This window comes from Apteryx mantelli, chromosome 16, assembly GCF_036417845.1.
Source record: "Apteryx mantelli isolate bAptMan1 chromosome 16, bAptMan1.hap1, whole genome shotgun sequence".
Taxonomy (NCBI): Eukaryota; Metazoa; Chordata; class Aves; order Apterygiformes; family Apterygidae; genus Apteryx; species Apteryx mantelli.
The window spans coordinates 13,091,050-13,110,108 of NC_089993.1; the positions used below are offsets into that span (position 1 = coordinate 13,091,050).

Genomic DNA, 19,059 nt, shown 5'->3' on the forward strand with positions numbered 1-19,059 from the left:
ATTTTTTGTGTTTTGCCCACAAGAGTAAAACCCTTGGCAATGGTGAAATTTAAAAATAACATTAAACTTCTAATTGCAATACATGGAGCATTCTCAAGATGAAAATAGTTATTTTCAAAATACTGATGAAACAAGACTCTCTGCAACCTCAGATTGTTTCTAAATAATTTATCTTGACAAACAAATGCCAGACCAAAGCCATACAGTAACTAACAATGAAAGCTCAGACTCTGGAGCTCAGCAGGACACTTCAGTCCGACACGTTCTCCTCTGTGATCGCTGTATAAAGTGATCCCAGCCTCATTTGGCCTAACGACCTGAGGTTACAGTGCAGTTAGTGAGCCTCCATGAGAACGCAAGCTTTCTTGGAGAGCACCAGGGCTCTGAGGAGCTGGTGCAGAACTGAATTGTGAAGCTCCAATGCAAAGTATATTTGTTTCCCAAGGTAACTGTCTTCAAAAATTATTTTTAACTTCAGAGTGCAGGATTGGAAGGAGGCGCTGCACTGGTACAATGCTGCACTGAACATGACTGACTATGATGAGGGAGGTGAATATGATGGCACTCAGGATGAGCCCCGGTACCTGCTCCTGGCCAGGGAAGCAGAGATGTTAATGACAGGAGGATTTCATTTGGACAAGGATCCACAGAAATCGGGTGAGTCCTCATTTTTGTTCTTGCAATCAGTAATCCCGCTTTTCCTCTCTTCTCCCCAACATGTACCCCAAAAATACCTTTCCTGGTTCAGCTGTTATAAAACATGTAGAGAGGGGTCAGTGTCCTGAGTTTGTGGATGAAGCTGCAATGACCCCAGGTGATATATAATGCTGAAGACAGTGAAATAAGAGATTTTGCTGATGCCAGAGATAGTGGGTGGTGCCAGCTCCAATCCTGTGACATGCTGAGTCCCTAGCAAGCAACCTTCACTCCCTGTAAGGCCACTGAACTGCAGGTTGCTGCTTGTATTTTGAGTTACAGCCGTAACTCCCAGGCCCTACACGACACTGTCTTAGCCATTATGTAATCTGCATGTCAGGAGCTCAAGTCTTACAGTCTTCTTGGGGGCTGTTACTGGCCAGTCATATTTATGATCCTTGTAAGTGTATTAAAGAGCCACACTACTGTCATATCAGCAGTCATTCATATAACTTTGAGGTGGAGAGCAAAAGCCAGGTTCCCAGCTGATGCAACTCTGCTGATACTAGTAAAATACACAGTTACACCCATAGATCCGGCCCTGTAATTTGACCTCAGTTTCTCTTTTCATGCTTTAATTGCTTCAGGGTAAAGAGATGGTTTTTCTTTGCCAACGTGACTCGGATGCTATTTCCTCCTGTAGGTGAGCTGTACACAGAAGCAGCGGAAGCAGCAACAGAAGCCATGAAAGGCAGACTGGCAAATCAGTACTACCAAAAAGCCGAAGAGGCTTGGGCGATGATGGAAGAATGACACTGCATTTATGCAGTTCTTGTATATAAAATTTTTATAGACTTATGTTTGCCGCTAAAAAGATGTATTTTTATGTGCTGTTACCAGTTTGTGTTTTTCATATTTTAGTTTTCTAACTTTGAGGAAAGAAATCCAAATATAGGTAGTATGTAGGGAACCATAGCGTACTTCTACCTGTTTTAAAACTGTAATACCAGTACAATTGAGCTTTTATATTTTTTTAACTGTTATGATTTGTTTAAGGAAAAATTAAGCTGATGTCTGTTTACATTGCACATGTCCAGCTTTTTACATAGCAAATGATCAATGTGTTTACATTTCTCTTTTCCTCCCATACATTTTCCGAAATCCACATCATGTCTTCATTTTTGGTGCATCTCAAGTTTAGTTGTTGTCCTTTGCATGTAAACATATATTTTCAATTTAAGCATGTAAAACATGCAGCTACTCTTAATAAGTGGTCCCATTCTATCAAACTGGTGTCATTTGGCTCTGTTGATATTCTTCTCAAATCAATTCCAGATATAGTCTTTACAGTTCGGAGATAAAAAAAAAAAAAAATGGTGCTTCTAATTTGGCACCCTGAATATTCAGGGTGGGATGTGTGTTTTATTCGTTACCAGCAGTGCATATTTTATGATCAGAACGTCACTAATGTACCTGATGAGGTGAGGCATCTAGCTACCTCTCTCATTTCAACATTTTGTACCATATAGTAACCTAGCTGTATAAAATCATACTGATCTCATATTTGTCCAATGATGTACAGTAACAAGATCTGTAACATATTGGTAGTACGTAGTTATTTTTACAGGGACATCTCAATTTGCAGTGAAGCTGGATCCTCTCGCTTAAAACGAAACTTCACTTCTCGCCCTTTCTAGAGGAACATTTGAAAAGTCTAGAGAATGTTTATTCACCTGTTTCTGTGTATAGAAAATAATTTATCTCATCTAGATAACTTCATGCGTCCGATCTGCTGTCTCATGGTTCATGACGTAACCTCGCGTAATACTGTTTGATAGATTTGAGCTGATCAGTGAAGAATATACACACAGTTTTATAAACTTACAGATTATACCAGCTAATTTATTAAATACTACCCTATGGTACAAAGCTTATTTTCTGTGGTATTAGACATTCATGTTCGGGAGTTTTGCACCTATATTTTAGTATCCTCTCTTACAGTTTACAACTAAATTTCCTAACAGACCTCTCCTCTTCACAAGAGACAGAGAATTGTTGTAAATGTCAGTTAAAGAAAAATACACTTTTGCTGGTTACAGGGAGAAAGCATTATTATCCCCAAACACTTGAATTTTTATATCCTGTTTACATGCTCCTAAACCAGTAACAGAAAGACAAATACACCATGGTGGTTGAATTATCATTACACAGAGGTAAGTTTCTTCCAAATCCAGTATTATATTCCAAAGCTCCAGTGCCATCTATACAGTTGTTATAGAAACTGATCCTATTTCTTGGTCTTGGTTAACAGTAGTTTTGTAGGAGATGAAGACAGAATCTTTCTGCCTTCGTGGCCATACAGTCCCTGAGGATGTAGATTGGCATGAATAAGGGGCAACCACTACGGAGTGCCGAATGATTCGTAATGCTCTCCAGCCTCACTCTAGCAAAGCTCTTAGGTAGGTAATAAGCTAGATACTAAAATACTCAAATTCTTTGGCCCTAATATGCTGAAATTGAACCGAAATTGGTATGATCACAACTTAGGTGACTGCTTTAAGTGCCTATCCGCAGTTCTGCTTTAGGTGCCTACAGCATCTTTTGGATGTGGCCTTCTGCTCTTTCAATTCATAGCCCTAAAATAACAGCTCTCAATGAAGGGTAAACGCGCCCTTCGTCTCTGAAGACAGTTGAACAATCACAGAGTGTTTTGTGCAGAACTGATGCAGCATACGCACTGTAACATAGACAGACAAAGGATTTATTTTCCCTGTACGGTGTTAATGCCAAATCTTTGAGATTTTTCCGTGAGAAAGAAGCACATGTGTAACAACCCCACCAGCCTTGTAGGGAGGAGAGGAGATTGAATGTGTCCATCTAAAATGTAAGTAAAGGACTTAAGAGTATAATTATTGAAACTCTTTGACATAGTTTAATTTGCTAATTTCTGTAGCTGCTAGAGTTGCTGACAGTTCTTGTAGACCTGGTGTGTAAATGTGCTCACAGCTCTGAAAAATATAATGATTAATACTTTTTTTGTAAATGTTACTTTTTAAATTATGTAGACTGCCTTCTATCATGAGGTGGTATCGTATTATTTAGCTATACAATAAGTAGGAGTTTGAATGATTTAAAAATGAAACTGGTTTACAGAAATATGCACAACTTTATGACATTCTTTTGAAGAGAATGTGTTTGAAAGACTTTTGGAATGATATTGCTATATGCTGTATTTTTAATCTATTCACAGTGAACAAATAAAAATTATATTTTTAAAAAATGTAAAAATAAATCTGAGGCTCAGCCCTGCAAAACTTACCCAGATGCAGCGTTCCTGGAGGTCAGCGGGAGCATTGCTTGGGTAAGGACGGCAAGGTAGAAGCCTTGTTTGTGTGTCAGACCTGTGAGTAGTGATGGCTTGCAGCACTTAGTCGTGTCGTTCACTTCATCTGGTTTCATTCTGGTTGGTCAATAAAGCTTTTTCTTTTTGACACTTTTTTCAACAGAGTTTTGCTCATTGCCTTTGGGGGTTTCTTTTTGATCTTGCTTTTTCTATTTGCTCAAGTTAAATCCTACTGTTGCAAGGTCCCAGAAATCCTCTGTGGTGTTTTTATTATTCCATGCCTGATCTCATGTACTTTCAACGGTCAGAACTAAATAACTGGGAGGAAATAGCTAGGTGTGTACCAAGAAAATGTTTTCCTCAAGAAAACTCATGGTTGAGGTGATGTTAGATTTGCATTCAGTTAATCTGCAGTGCCTGTAACTAATACAGGTTACAAGGTAAGGACTGAAGTGCTCACTTGCAGGGCTGTTAGAGGCATCTTTATGCCTCCAATCTTTGCCTAGCCCTGAGGAAAACAAATAGCAAATATTTGGCTTGGATGATTAGAGGTGGGAGAGTTCTTGTAATGGGTACAGTATCTAATGATATACTGTCATCCTCAGTATGTTTATTCCTTCTTCTGTACAAGAACAAACTGTTCTGATACTAGCCCTTTTAAACTGTTACAGCTGGAGCCCTTACTGTTGCTCTTTTATTGCTTTAATTAAACAGGTATCATATATTTTACCTGTATAAACAGTATGAGATCGTTCTACAGCAAAGACACTTTGCAATAATGGAATCTCCTAACACAAAAGCCCCAGTTGGGGGGTCTCAAGCCAAATTCACTCCAGTATCATCAAGATGAAAAACGGTGAAGTTTGGCACTGCAAGTCTTTCCTTTAGCTATAGCTGGTGCCACCGAGAGTTGGAGCCTTTGACAAGAGGACCAAAGGAAGTAGGGGACACCATCCTTCAGAAATCATGGACATGGTGCACACACACGTATAGTTGAAGAGTGTAAATATGAATATCGCCTGCTTCTTAATTATGGCTCTGTGAGTCTGATATGAATCTTGCTTCCTCCCCCACAGGTGTAATTCCGATTCTGTGAGTAGAGTAGCTCCTGGCAGACACAGGTGTAATGCAGGTGGGCCAAATCAGAACTTCTCATCTGAATTTTAAAAGGGAGGATTACACCTGAATCTCTGATTGGACTCTAAGCCAGTGCTTCTGGGGGCGAGTCAGGCTGTTTTCTGGCTGAAGTTCAGGTGTGTCTCGTGTGCCTCCCACTGCTGGGGACCTGAACATTGTGTGGGACGGGCTCACAGGGGTTCCCACCCATCAGACTTCCCCTGGTCCTTGGTCTGAACATGATCAGAGTATGGGTGATAGGTCCTTGCTCTTCTCTGCTTTGCTCCTGTGTCAGGAAAGTGGTATAATTATGCGAGTAGCTTGCATTATATTTGAGTTTTCCAGTAAGTTCACTTTGTTTCCATTTGAAAAAATTCCCGTAATGATCATCTTGCCTCGCACTGGCTAAATGAGCAAGCTGGTGACCTACCTAGCTGCCAGCCTGTGCTCTTGCCACCTTGAAGTGCCACAGAAGGCTGACGGGAATATTCTTGGCACGTGGATTTCCTTCATGGCTCAAGAGAACTGAGGGTGTGAAAATGCGGCAAGAAGCGGATCCCGTTCGCATGTACGTGTGCGCTGTCGTTCCTGAACAAAGTTTCTCAGCGGACTGCAAACCTGCAGCCTCTCAGCGCAATGCGTCTCCCGCTGCCGAGGTCCCGGGGCGGGAGCAGGCACCGCACGGGCTGGGGGCTCGCCAGGGTGGGGGGATGTGACGGGGGGACAAACAGGCTGAGGCTCTCGGGGTGCTCCAGAGGGTTTGTTCTCTGTATCCCATTTAAGTGGACTGCCATGATTACAGAATTAAATCGGCTGCATCAAGACTTTGTGGCCCTGCTCCAGAAAGGCTGGAATTCCTTTCCAGACACAGTCCTTCAGCTCTAATAAGGGGGCAAGAATAACATTATTTTCCAAGAAATCTCACCGGACCTTCAGGCGAAATGTGTACAGGGGCTCCCAAAGGCACGTTCACAAGGTACTAGGCCAACTAAGATGTGTCCCTACCCTTTTTCTGCAGAAGAGTGTGTTGATGTAACACTACAGGCTCTGCCGTTCTGGTTCCTGTGTTGCAGCATAGCAGGCGAAAAAAAAATCATAAAAGTCTAAGTTTTCACTTTTCAAATTAAGAAAGCTTGGGCTTTGCAGCAGAAAAAAATAAAATGCATAATTTTTAGATTTCGTGCGCAGGAGGATCCTTGCCCTTGGCTGGCCCACTGCCACGCATTGCAAAGGCTCGGTGGGTCTGGCACTGCTGCGCGGTGCGGGAGAGGGGAAGCAGTGCTGTGCCCTGACATCTCAGGGCCTTTTGCACCGTGGCATCCACGTGGCAGCTCGACGCTGCCCAGGAAGGCTGCGCTGGGGAGCAGTGAGGGCCCCTGCCACGCGGCACGGCCAAGTCTTGCGCTCCCGCCGGCCCGCAGAGCCTCCCACCAAGCCCCACGGCTGGTCTGCAGCTGCAAACAGCTGCTGCTCGCTGCCTGCGCTTCTGTAACAGCTCTCTGCACTGCTGCAACCATGGCTTCGGTACAGGAATGCAAGAAAAAGGTCTTCTGTTTTTAACGTGTAAATGGTGCATAATGAGAGCGGTTGCTAGGACCAGCTCTTGGAAATGTGAGGGCTGCTCAAAGAAAAGGGGGGAAAAAAAAGCGAAAAAAAAAAGAAAGGATTGGGTCTGAAGTAAATTTACTGCAGAAGAAACAGTTTCCACGGCGGTAGCGTGGCCGAGCGGTCTAAGGCGCTGGATTAAGGCTCCAGTCTCTTCGGGGGCGTGGGTTCGAATCCCACCGCTGCCAGCAGTTCTTTTTTTCTGCCCGGCTCTGCCGCGGCCGCAGCGCCCCCTGGCGGGCGCGCCGCCCGGCAGAGCATTGTGGGTAGGAGGAGGACCGCGTCCCCCACGTGCCGGCCGCAGCGACACCAACATGGCCGCCGCCTGAGCGCCGCCCGCCGCGCCGCGCACCGCCACCGGGGAGCCGGCGGCCTTGCTGCCCGCGCCGGCCCTCCGCCAGGTAGGCAGCCGCGGCACCCCTCTTTCTGCCTCCTGGCGCCCCGCGGGCGGCGGGGGCCTGGGGAGGGCGGCGGGGGCGCGGCCTGGGCCGAGGGGGCTCTGCCTCCCGGGAACGAGCCTCTCTGAGGACTTCAAACTCGCCGCACGTACCGGGGGGGGGGAGCGCCGGTTTGGCGGGGGCCGCGGCCGCCCCGGCCCTTCCCCGCGCGGCTTCGGGGCAGGAGGCTCGCGGGCGGGCGGGCGAGGGGGGCAGCGCCCGCGGCTCCCCGGCCCGGCCCGGCCCCTGCTCGCCGCAGAGCAGCGCCGCGGGCGAGTGTCGCCGTGCGGCCCCCACGGTGGCGGGACAGGCCGCGGCCCCGGCCCGGGGAAGGACGCGGCTGTGCTGCATCACCGCTGCTGCCCGGTGGCGTGTCCCGCGGGTGCGCTGCCGGGCGAGGCTCCTCACGGGCAGGCGGAGCGAGGAGGCGATAACCGGGGCGAAGCTGTGATTCTCGCCGGTGGTCGGGAGGCTGCGGCGCCCTGCGGCGGCTTCCGTCTTCCCCGGCTGGCTCGGGGAGTCGCTGCTGGGCCGGGCCGGGCCCTGCGACGCGGGTGTCGGCGGAGATGCTGCCGGCTCGGAAGCGGCGCTTCTGCCTCCTTATCGCCGCCGTAGGGCAGCGGCGGGGCAGCTCCCGCGCTGCGTCCGTCTGTTGCATGAGAACGTCTCGGGTTTCCGTGCTGCCCCTTTGGGGGATCCGTTAATACCGTCAGACTGAGGAATCAGTGAAACGCTGGCGCGTTTCTTGCAGGTCCGGCGAAAGTCCGTTTATGTCAGATGGCATGCAGAACTGCAGCCTGCTTGTTCACGGCTGTTTTAAAGTTTTCAATAATAAAAAGGGTAGACCCAGCGCCCGAATACCCTTCCAAGCTCTGACTTAAGAGGCAGGATTCAGTTGCTTCATCACTGACTTTTTTACAGTGCTTTGGACACAATAATATTTTTCTTCATTGGTTCTGAATTGGTGATGTTATGGGCAGCTAATGAGCTCTTTCCTTCTGCCCTAGAGTTTGTCACCTCTCAGAAGAAATTAGAAGATTTACCTCTTGCCCTCCTGCAAGATGTTCTCAAGTTTAATGATGTGCATTAATAATTTGCATTAATATTGATTCACACCAGGAAAGTCCCTTTAAAAAGAAAAAAGTTCTGCATAAAAGGGTAATTTTAAACAAATGCTCAGGTGACCGTGTGTGATGTCTGGTTCCGTGCTGTTATTCTTCTGGTGTTTGTTTCTACATTCCTCATATGTGAGAGGAAAAGGCTCTACACAGACTGTAGACGTGAATTGTGTCTGCATGCCTTCAGTGAAAGCTTCAGTCTGATTCAGTGTGACATCCGTCAAATGGCAGCAGTATTATAAATTGTTCAGAACACATGGCTTCCTATTTATGTACTTGTCATTCGGATGGTCTAATAAAAGGGTCAGTAGTTTTTTTTTATCCTTAAATGAATAAGAAAAATTTTAATCTTTGTAGTCAGACATTTTATTTAACCATTGACTGCTGGATTCAGGAAGAGATTTCATGTAAAATTACATAAGCAGCCTTAGATGAGGGACCAGAAACCAGGTCCTTCAGGTTAATTTTCTCTCTCTCTCTCCCTAGCCCAGGGAATCTTAATTTCTCTTTCACAAAGTGGAGTAACTTCCTCAGGAGAGGCGGACCAGAATCGCGCACACTTGGCACTCAGAAAAGGCAGGGAAATGTGATTTTCAAGCCCCCTGTGGGAAGGAGGGGTTGAACGCAAGCCTCCCGCCTTCCGAGCGCTACCACGCGTTGTCGCGCGTCTCGGCCCCCTCCAGCTTGGCCTCTGCTCTGAGGGGAGACGGCAGTTGTTGCGTGTTTCTGCAGAGCCCCGTCCTGCGTACGAGGCCGGCTTTAAGTGAACCTGCTGCGTCAGGCCACCCTGGAGACATGAGTGGGGAAAGCAAAACTGAAACTGACAAATCTCATTTCTTTAAAATAACATATTTATGCTTGTATTTCTGGGAAGAACTGAGTGTCTGATAGCAGGAGACTCACAGTCACTCGCTCTGATGTCACATACTCACAGTTGTGCCAAAACAACCCCAGCCCTGTAGTTATCTGAAGATACAGGCTTTTCACTGTGAGGGTTTTGCATTTCTACAACATAATTCCAAGTACGAATGTCAGATATTAACTGGTAAAATTTCAATCGTGGCTGTGTGGTGGGAAGAGCCGGGGATGCGCTGGTGCACGCTGAGATGGAAAGTTGCAGTTCTGTACTGGGAGGAGCACCTTTCTGATACTGAAGAACCTGCAAGTGAAAAATATGGAGTCGTGTTTCTAGCCAGGGTGGCAGAGGCAGTGTAAATAAACCAGAGGTGGTGTCTGCGTGGAGGTTTGCCCGGGTAGTGGTGTTAACAACACTCGTATCCAGAATGCCTATCCAGCTTCTCTGAAAGATTTCTTAGACAACTCTGTGCATATTAATGTGATGTTTTGAGATGCCTGCATGTCTGTTGAAGTATACTGAGCTGGTTAAATTGGGCAATGGACTGTGGATTTGAAAAAAATTACTGCTGTCCTGGGTGGAGCATAGAGGATGGCTTCTCTTGCTTCTCTCACAAGCCCTGTATTGCCAGCTGATCTTGGGCTTTGACTTTCTCTTTTCCTTCCTCCGTAGGAGGTCCAGCAAAGAAACAAGCTGGCACCAGGGAGTAGAAGACGGTGAGGAAGAGTTCCTGAACATAGATCTTATTTCTTTGCCCAATCTTTGGTGTTAAAACTTTCCTCAGTCAGTTTGTGAGAGGTCTTATTTTTTATGCTTATCTTGACCAGCAGTGGCTGGTTAGTGGTGTTTTAAATGATCTGGACTAATTAACATTGTTGCAGTGTCATCCCAAATAATTTATAAATCCTTCTTTGTTTGATTTCAACAGGAAAACCTGTAGTTGCTCTAGCTAAGGGACCATCTCTTATCCAGAGGTCTGAATCAGGCACAATACTGCCTCCTGCTCTGCGACTGAACAGGATGATTCTTTGTTACAGAGCACCCAGTCCTCAGTTAGCACCAGAGCCTATTTTCTTTAGCGTGTATAGAACAAACACTTTGCCGGTAGCAGTCTTTACGGTTTAAGCTTGCAAGATTGCCAAAAGAAGGAAGAAGTTTTGCAGAGAGCAGACTGAGGCGACCAGGCTGCTCTGCCAGGGTGCTGCCTGAGGACGACCTGGAGTCCGGCCCGGGGCATTGCGTCTCTTGGTGCTGTTGAGGGGCACCAGATCTCGCCCAGAGCTGCAGAGACATCTCCGGGCTGAGGCTGCGGCCCATGCTGGCATGGCCCTAACGGGGCAGCCGGGAAACCTTCGTGTTAATAAGAAGTTGGATCCTCCTCCAATATGTTAATCCTTTCTCAGCCTTTCCTTGCTTAAATGGAAGCAGAAGTACTTTGTTGTCTTGCAGGATAAGGATTTAGATGAAATTGTTTGCAGATTATTTTGCTTCTGCCTCCGCTTTCAGCAGACCAGGAGTTTTTGTTTTGGCTCTTGTTTTGCTTTGCTTCTGAGGATGCTTGGGTTACTCCCATGCACCTGGGTGCAATATTGAGGTCAGAGTTATGAAGCGAGATCTGCTGTTCTGTTGATTGCGAAGGCCTCCAAGAGCAGCCGAGAAATGTGTTTTGGAGCTCTCATTTAGAAGTACGGTCTGAAGGGTGGTAGGTCCATTCTCAGCCAGCAGACAAGACTGCAACGCATCATGTGGATGAAATCAAGGACAGCGCATTCACAGATGGAAGTATCGACTGGTCCCAAAGAACAGGCTTTTTCCTTCTCTCGGCTCTTTAGCTGCAAGCTCTTTCCGCTGTCTGCTTTCAAGGAAATTTTTCTGAGAAGTGAAACCAGTGAACGGTATAGGACTGTCCTCAGTGACAGTGATGGGTGCTGTGGCTATTTCAGAGCTCGCGCAGAGCTCGTGCTGACCAGCCAGTACACTGTATATAAGCTGGCTGGAAAACCAGCTGCTTCTAATATGTAATAGTTACGCAGTATATAAAATATATGCTTTAGGCAAGTATAAAAGGCCTGTCTTTCCCTCCGCAGAACACTGATTTAGTGTTCTCTTTCTTACACAGCTGCTGACTTTGACAAAAAATTACAAAGACTTAATTATCTTTGAGACATCTACTTGTCTGTTAATTTTGGTTGCAGCTGGCCAAGAGGTTGTGGGGTATTGGGAATCTGATCATGCAAACCCATACATTCCTTCAAAAAACAGACTAAACAGATTAACACTGAAAGGAACCAAGTTAACTTGAGCAAATACTACATGTGGTACATGACACAGATGTAGTGAGTCATAAGATATTTTTGTTTTCCTTCAGGTTGTGCCAAGGAAGAAGCCAAGAAAAAGCTTTTTCTATCCTAGCATGGCAAATGAAGAAGATGATCCAATTATACAAGAGGTAAAAGTGCATTGCGGCAGTAGTGATTGTACATGAATTTTTTTTGATTATTCTAGTTTTCCTGTGTTCTTGCATTGCTGCAACTGTGTCATCAAGATCAGTGGTTGCCTGATAATCAGTGGCTTGTTGTATACAAAGGAAATATGTTGCATGGACCAAGCCTATAGCTCATGGTATCTTATCTTGCTGGAAAAATAGCATCTATTGGCAGACTCAGTAGGGAGGCGCGCTCAGGTTTTGCACCCTTTTTAATCTGTCCACATCGGAAGAGGAACACGAGTGGGGAACTTGCTACTACCACTGTGCCCTTTCAGCGGCTCCATTGCTCATCTCTTACAGCTGAGAAAAATTAGAATGACTTTGATGAATTAATATCTGTTAAATTTAAGTTATGAATTTTATGTAATATGAAGTTACTGAATATCTTTTTCGTTGATCTGTTAAATTAAATGAAGATAAAATATTTTTGTGCCTTCTTCTAAAACAAGCAGTTATGATCTCATTCTGGACGTCTTTAAAGGACTGTTATGTCCCAAAAAGTAGCCACAGGGTCTTACTTGCTTTATATATGAATTCACACACTAGAGGTACAAGGAAGGGCAAGGAAGGAGAAACGAAGGAGAAAAGCCATGAGAAGAGGAGTGGGAACTGACAGGAGTGTTTCCAAAGGTAGCTAAAATGGCAGCTCCCATCTGTGATATTCATGAAACATCTGTGGATATCAGGTGCCAGTGGCAAAATACTAACACTAAGCCAGATATTGAATGTGTTTGTCTTGTCTAATTAAGAAAAATTTTATGACAAAATACTGGGTAATGAAATTACCTTTCAGTCATACTGCCAAAGAAAGAGAAAACTCCTTGTTCTGCCTAAAATTTTGATGACTTCAGTCCCTCAGACAGACTTTTTCTGGTTTCATTGTTGTTTGCTTAATTTGCTTAGAGAGAAAAAACTCAGCTAGAGCCACTGTCTCCTGCCTCATCATAGCTTTAAAAAAAAAAAAGAAAAAGCTGAATTTCATGTAAAAATCAGCAGAGAGGAAGCCTTCATCAAGGGAGTCATGAACCTGCGCCTTGTTCTTAGAGTTCATAATGAAGTCCCAAAACTGACACTATTTGAGCCCTGGGGATTTTGCTGTTATCTGAGGCTCCATCCGTCACAGCTGTTTATCTGATGAAAGTTGTTTGTTTTGCTTTTTAGATTGACGTGTTCCTGGCCAGAAGTCTGCTGGAGAAGCTGTACCTGTTTCAGGTATTCAAGTTCACTTTTTGAAGTGAAATTTTTAATAAATACGGAGAGCAGTAACCTTTCTTACAGCTTCAGCCTGCCAGGGCCTTGGGTACAAGCAAGCCTGTTTGGGTCTCAGTCAGTTGAAACATTTAGTATTAAATTGTTGCCAAAAGAGAGGAGTGGCTATTTAGGGCAGGGAGTTGTCCTTAAATAACTCCCTCTTCCCTTTAAACACCCTAGAGCAGTGCTTTTGGTGGGTCATGCCTTTTTGTTGTGGTTTGGGTAAATCTGCAGTCTCTTTTGGCCATCTTCTGTCATCACTGATTTCTGCCACTTTTACCAAAAACCATCCTTCTAGGACCAGCCTATTTAAGGCTGTGCTGTCAGCAGACACAAGAATACCAATCAAGGGAGATTAAAGAGAGAAACGCATAGATTTGTTTGTTTATATTGCGCTCTTTTCCAGTGCTGAAGGGAGTATTGAAAAGATGCCTGGATTTTTAGATGAGCATCACCAAAAATGTGCCTGTGTGCCGGATGTTTAGTTCTCAGGATTGCTCCGAGGAGCCGGGCTCAGAATCCAGACCAGTGCAAGCCCCCAGAAGAGCCCCCTTGCGTGTGGGGATAAAGCTAATGAGTGATTAGAGGCAGAAGTACGTTAGGATGCCAGAGGTCTAGTTTTCCATTCTGCCACTGAATCTCTAACAATTTTATCCTCGTGCCTCGCTTTCCCCATCGGCAAAATGGGGAGACTTTTGAGACGTTTGGATGAAACGTCCATTATAAAGCGGTGGCACTCACCAGTGGACCCACTGCCTCTGGTACGGGTGCTCGGCACCGCGCGCCTTGGCAGAGCATGGCTGGAGGCAGCCAGGTGCCGGAGCGGGCTGTGTGGCCTTGCCCCCGGGGACCTGCCGTCGCACCGCGTCAGGGATGCGCACCGCGTAGCGATGGGGGCTCTGGTGTCCTGCGAGAAGCGGCAGCGCCCAGCAGGCTGCTGCTGCTGTAGCCGGGAGATTTCATTTTGCCTCCACCCTGTCCCCTCAGCATTCCCAAACTGTCCAGAAACGAGGACCCTGGGACTAAAACTGGGTCTGGTGTCCTGGCTGACTACATGTGGAACGGGTCCTGTGGGCTAACACTGCTGGCGTAAACCTACAAATATTTCATTTGGGGGTAATAAATCTCCAGAGAGTTAATACCAAGGGATGGGATTTTAATGGCTTCCAACACAACATGGTGCCCTGTCTGCTGGACTAATGTGTGGTACATTTTCCTGTTTTATGGGTTATTGCAACTTATTTTGGGCAGGAGGTGGGGAGGAGGTTGTAGTGACAAGAGCAGAGGACTACGGGGAAAGCAGCAGACTTTCTAGGCCATATTCCCAAATTCATTAACAGCTCACAAGATGTGTCAAGTCATTTATTTTCTTGATACTTGTATCCATCTGGAAAGTGGGTCTACCTGTGAGGGGACAGGGAAGGCTGAGTTAATTTCTGTGAAGTGCTTGGTCTTTAAATTAAAAGGTTTTATGAAATATATTTGTTTTCCAGTATCCAATTCGTCCAGCTTCCATGACGTATGATGATGTGACACATTTATCAGCAAAAATAAAACCAAAGCAGCAAAAGGTTGGTCATCATTTAAGTCCAGTCTGTGAAAGTTGTTTTGTGCTGTGCAGAAGGTACTTTGGAAAAACACTTTGTGCTATTTAGCTGTTACAACTGTGCAGCTGCTTGCGGGAGGAGATCTCTGTGCTTGGAGGTATGAGGGAGTCTTTCATTGTGTTTGTAAAGCAGAACTGAGAAGAAAGTTTCCTCCAGAGAGGAGCCTGAATTATAAAGAAAAGGATTAGAGCCACGATGGAAAAGCCACTCTCTTGATATAAAATAAAATCACTTAGAGAACCGTAGTTACTGATGCTCATTTAGTCTGCAGACACTTGTGCTGATAAATCTTGATATACAAGGCCTTTACGAGAGGGGCTGAGCTTTAGAGGTGTGCTCTGTCTTTCAGTGGCAGTGTGGGTCATGATTCATCTCCCTTGCCTGGCTGTGGATCAAACAGTCCTTTTAAAATCAGTGGGGAATAGGTAGTGGAAGCGTAACCAAAACCAGAATGATTGTACTTGCTTACAGATGTATTCCAAAACCATAGGTATGATTTAAAAATGCCTTATCATATTCAAGTCCTAGAAATCTGTCTGCAACACCAGGATTTTGTTGTGGGAGGTTGGTAAGGAGAGTGCATGTGTGAACTTTGGAATTAGGGTGCATATTGTGTTAGGGAAATCTTCTATTAAAATTAGCAAACATTTGCATTCTAAGCCCTGTGCAACCTGGGATCGGCCATCTCAGCCAGGGACTTGTAACTCTCTAGTTCAGTTTCCAAGTAATATAAAGGGAAAAAGCAAGGTGATGGCTGTGATATATGAATTTTTAAGTGCTTTGGTACACCCTGAGGAAAAATAATTATATTACAGTATATAAAGAGAAAGGCTATGCAGGAAAACAGATTTTTGAATGTCTGAACTTAAAAAATTGTGTCAGGGGAAAAAAAAGTTCTGCTTGCAGCTAAAAGTTTGGGGCTTGGTTCTGTACTAGGATTGTACAAATCAGGAATAACTACAGAAGTCAATGGGAAGTGCTGCAGTCTTGCACTTACCAAAACTGAGCCCTTTGCCTCTGAGCAGAAGATAGTTACTTTATACCATGGATTTGGAGGAAACAGGCCTTAAGCTTGAGAGGTTCAGAATGGACCCCAAATGTTGGGGAAGCTCGAAGAGTATTATTTTTGCATTTGACCTCTTGATGAGTAAACTAGACTGATAATTTAGTGAAAGATTCCCTAACAAAATGAGGGGTTGTTTTTTCAGGGCTGCTTAAAGGAATCTTGTTTCTCTGCTCCCACTCATTTACTTGGGAGATTATTTATCACTACTCTGTTGTTAAAATGCTCCCATCCTACAAAAACCCACATACTTGCTCAACTTTATGCATGAGATTTGGCCTGTGGATTTGAATGATGCTGCTTATTTATTTAAATTTACTGTAAACCTGTGGAAATGTTAACAAGAGTGGCATTGAAGTTTAATTGATTTTTGTTTGGGGTTCTGCCATTATAATTAACTGTATTTCCTTTCTTATTGTTTAGGTTGAACTTGAAATGGCCATTGATACTTTGAATCCTAACTACTGTCGCAGCAAAGGAGAACAGATTGCTCTCAATGTAGATGGCACCTGTACAGATGAAACAAGTACTTATTCCTCGTAGGTGTCCTCTTAGCCTTCATTTCCTTTTTATAGTAGACATTGATATATATATATATGTGTGTGTGTGTGTATATGTATATGAATGCATGTCCACCAGTGCTTCAGGGAAGGGTGAGAACAAGTGGATATGCAGTCTCAGGGGAGCTTTGAACCCCAAGGTACATAGCAAGACTTTTGAAAAGTAACCTATGGTTTTTGTTGTGCTTCATAAATTATGTATTGCAGACAGAAAGATGAGCGTATATTTGCTGCATGCAGTGTTGATAGTCCATTTTGGAAATCGGTGATTTCAGGCCTTTAACATCTGTATGCCATATTGCCTATAGAATACAATCTCATAGACGTTATTTGTTTTCAGGAAGCTGATGGACAAGCAAACTTTCTGCTCATCCCAAGCTGCGAGTAACGTTTCCCGCTATGCAGCTGCTGTTTATAAAAAAGGTGACTTTCTTTTGCTTACCCTTCACATGAATGAAATATATCCATCTGGCTTAAAATAAGACCAGTTTGTTTTGTTTTTAGCAGCCTAGGTTCATATTTAATTGACTGATGCTCCTTTAAATAAAGGAAAAATTTTCATAAAGGAGCATAAATTTATTATTGTTATTTACATTAATTATTATCTCCATCTTTTGTGGCTGTTTTATTTTCCTGTCAATGCTTTCTGCCCCTCTTGTATTTCCTAACACCGTGGCAGAGTTTTGATCTGAGGATTATTTGAGATGAAAATAGATAGTAAAATAGCCATCACTGAAGATAATCTAGGAGGCTCCTGAAGGATAGGTCAAGTCTGAGCCATAGTGGCTCTCTTCAAGATCTGGCTTCAAAACAAAAAGAAAGTGACAGGGGTAGGTCTTGATCTTTCATACTCCTTTAAAATGCTGAGTACTGGATGAATTTTTCATTTCAATCCCTTTTTATATTTTAATATATTAAATATTTATGTTCAGTTGAAGCTTTCTCATTACAGAAATAATGAGATACTGAAAAGTGCCATCCTTGCGCACTGAAAAATAATAGTTTTGACCAACATTGATTCCCTTTTTCAGGTGAACTTCACCTGACTCCACTACATGGAATTCTTCAGCTGAGGCCAAGTTTCACTTACTTGGACAAAGCTGATGCAAAACACCGAGAAAGAGAAGCTGCTAACGAAGGTAAATTCTCCATGAATTGCGTTTGCTTTGGGGAGATGGGATGCAAGTTTTCTCTGTGATTTTACTGGTAAGAGCCATTGTCTTCTGAAAGTATTTAGTATAATAACATACTGATTATATGGCCATTTTCAGACAGATTGTTCCCTGATCTTATTTTCAGTGTAGCTACATAAACACTTGTATAGGTACAGCAGGAGGATCAGCAGAGGGACAGCAGGCAGTGGATAGTGCCAGTGGGCAGCAGTGGTGACTGTCACCGCTGCCACTAAAAAGCTGCACAGCAAGCTACTCCCTTGATTGCTTGTGGGAGCAGTATCCCCTATCATAGGAGGGTGCGGTGCTGTCATACACTGCCTGTCTTGGCAGAGCTGCCGTTGAACCTGTGGGTATGGAGCTCTTAGTTCTGCCTTCTTCCTGACTAGGCCTCTGGACAGCTACAGGTTGGCTTTGACACTTTCACGGTCATGGTGTTTTTATCCTGTTGTGTTTTTTGGCAGGTGGTGATTCATCCCAGGACGAAGCTGAAGATGACGTTAAACAAATCACTGTATGTCCAGTGTTCCTTGTTACAATAGTTCAGGCAACAGTTCACAAGAAAACATGACAATTCACACTCAAATGAAAGGGCGGAAAACCTCACCTGGTCCTGGCGATCCTGGGTTTGGGAGGGGAAGCACAATGGATGTGCAGTTGTTGCACAAGCACAAAGATGGCACTGATAGCAAGGAGTGATTCATTTGAGCTGTGCCCCATTGCTACCACGTGTGTTTTCATGCATTCTGTTATTTATGTAACAGAAAATGCAGGCGTGTTTTGCTTCGAGGGTTTTGGGGCTGCATTTAATGATGCCCATATCCTCTAGGTACGATTCTCCCGCCCTGAGACTGAACAAGCTCGTCAACGACGCGTTCAGTCCTATGAATTCCTGCAGAAGAGACAAGCAGAAGAGCACTGGGTCCATCTGCATTATTACGGCTTGAAGGTAGCTGTGTGCTGGCTGCAGAGGAAGCCTGCTGCGCCTGAAGGCTCAGCCAAGTCTAGAACTGTTTTTAAATCTGGGCCCGTGGGAATCAGGGAATCGTCAAAAGATAACGAAGAAAAGTAGATCTGTAGGCTTGAACTGACCCTGCAGTGCTCTGTACCTCCTCCGCTGTAAAATATTTTGAGGTCTCCACACTGAAAAAGGTTTAAAACTGAGAGCTAGGCAGATGTAAAGGGGAACCTGAGTCCAAGAATCACTCAGGTCTTGAATTATGGGCTGCACTTTGTAAAACAGTCAGGGAAACCAGTCAGTTGAGTGCCAGAAATCCTATTTGTTTGACACAGCATGTATGTCTGGTGGGAGATTTTGAAATCATATCAGCTGAAAAGCTCCTATATTACATTAAGGCTGGAAAATGAAAACAGAGCATGAGTTAGCAAGATGGAACTCTTGAATGATGGAGTAATGACAGGGTGGTCGTGGTTTTGCATGAGGAATCCAGCTCTGGCATTTGGTATCTTTTCTGTATGTGGCAGTGACTCTTGTTTTTCTCCATATCTCCAGGATAGCCGTTCTGAACATGAGCGCCAGTATTTATTCAGTCAAGGTCATGGCCTCGCTGAGAACACAGAGTTAATTAAATCTCCCAGGTAGAAGATTTATGATTTCTTACAGAAATTGCAATAATTGTTGGGATTGTTTTCAGGGTGGTAAGCAGGTATGTTCTTTAAAAGTCTGATCTGCGAAGTTGATAATGCTATCTTTGATAAAAATTATTTATATAAAAGTAAACACACTAGCCTTCTTCAGCTTACGCAAGCTGCTTGCTTCCTGTGTTTCCCTGTGCTCTGAGATTAA

The 19,059-nt window shown here is 44.5% G+C and overlaps 2 protein-coding genes and 1 non-coding gene across 8 annotated transcripts in view; all 3 read left to right on the forward strand.

Annotated features, from left to right (window-relative positions):
- EEF2K (eukaryotic elongation factor 2 kinase) overlaps nt 1-4,127 on the forward strand; it is a 36,728-nt gene extending 32,601 nt beyond the window's left edge. For all 4 annotated transcript variants that reach the window (XM_067306050.1, XM_067306053.1, XM_067306052.1 and 1 more), the window contains 2 exons: nt 479-657; nt 1,340-4,127. In XM_067306050.1, the coding sequence (XP_067162151.1) occupies nt 479-657; nt 1,340-1,449 (289 nt within the window). In that variant the 3' untranslated portion in view covers nt 1,450-4,127. The remainder of the gene's footprint in view (nt 1-478; nt 658-1,339) is intronic.
- A 2,679-nt stretch (nt 4,128-6,806) lies between these two features.
- TRNAL-AAG (transfer RNA leucine (anticodon AAG)) lies at nt 6,807-6,888 on the forward strand. Its single transcript has one exon. It is a non-coding gene; the product is annotated as a tRNA-Leu (tRNA).
- A 106-nt stretch (nt 6,889-6,994) lies between these two features.
- Nucleotides 6,995-19,059, forward strand: part of POLR3E (RNA polymerase III subunit E) — a 30,102-nt gene continuing 18,037 nt past the window's right edge. The window contains exons 1-10 of one of the 3 annotated variants that reach the window (XM_067306349.1): nt 6,995-7,101; nt 11,480-11,560; nt 12,761-12,811; nt 14,344-14,421; nt 15,944-16,059; nt 16,421-16,503; nt 17,112-17,219; nt 17,717-17,766; nt 18,082-18,201; nt 18,766-18,851. In XM_067306349.1, coding sequence (XP_067162450.1) covers nt 11,525-11,560; nt 12,761-12,811; nt 14,344-14,421; nt 15,944-16,059; nt 16,421-16,503; nt 17,112-17,219; nt 17,717-17,766; nt 18,082-18,201; nt 18,766-18,851 — 728 coding nt within the window. In that variant the 5' untranslated portion in view covers nt 6,995-7,101; nt 11,480-11,524. Of the gene's footprint in view, nt 7,102-9,783; nt 9,828-11,149; nt 11,561-12,760; nt 12,812-14,343; nt 14,422-15,943; nt 16,060-16,420; nt 16,504-17,111; nt 17,220-17,716; nt 17,767-18,081; nt 18,202-18,765; nt 18,852-19,059 lie in introns of those variants that run through there. The other 2 variants (XM_067306350.1, XM_013950940.2) reach the window with 2 other exon arrangements.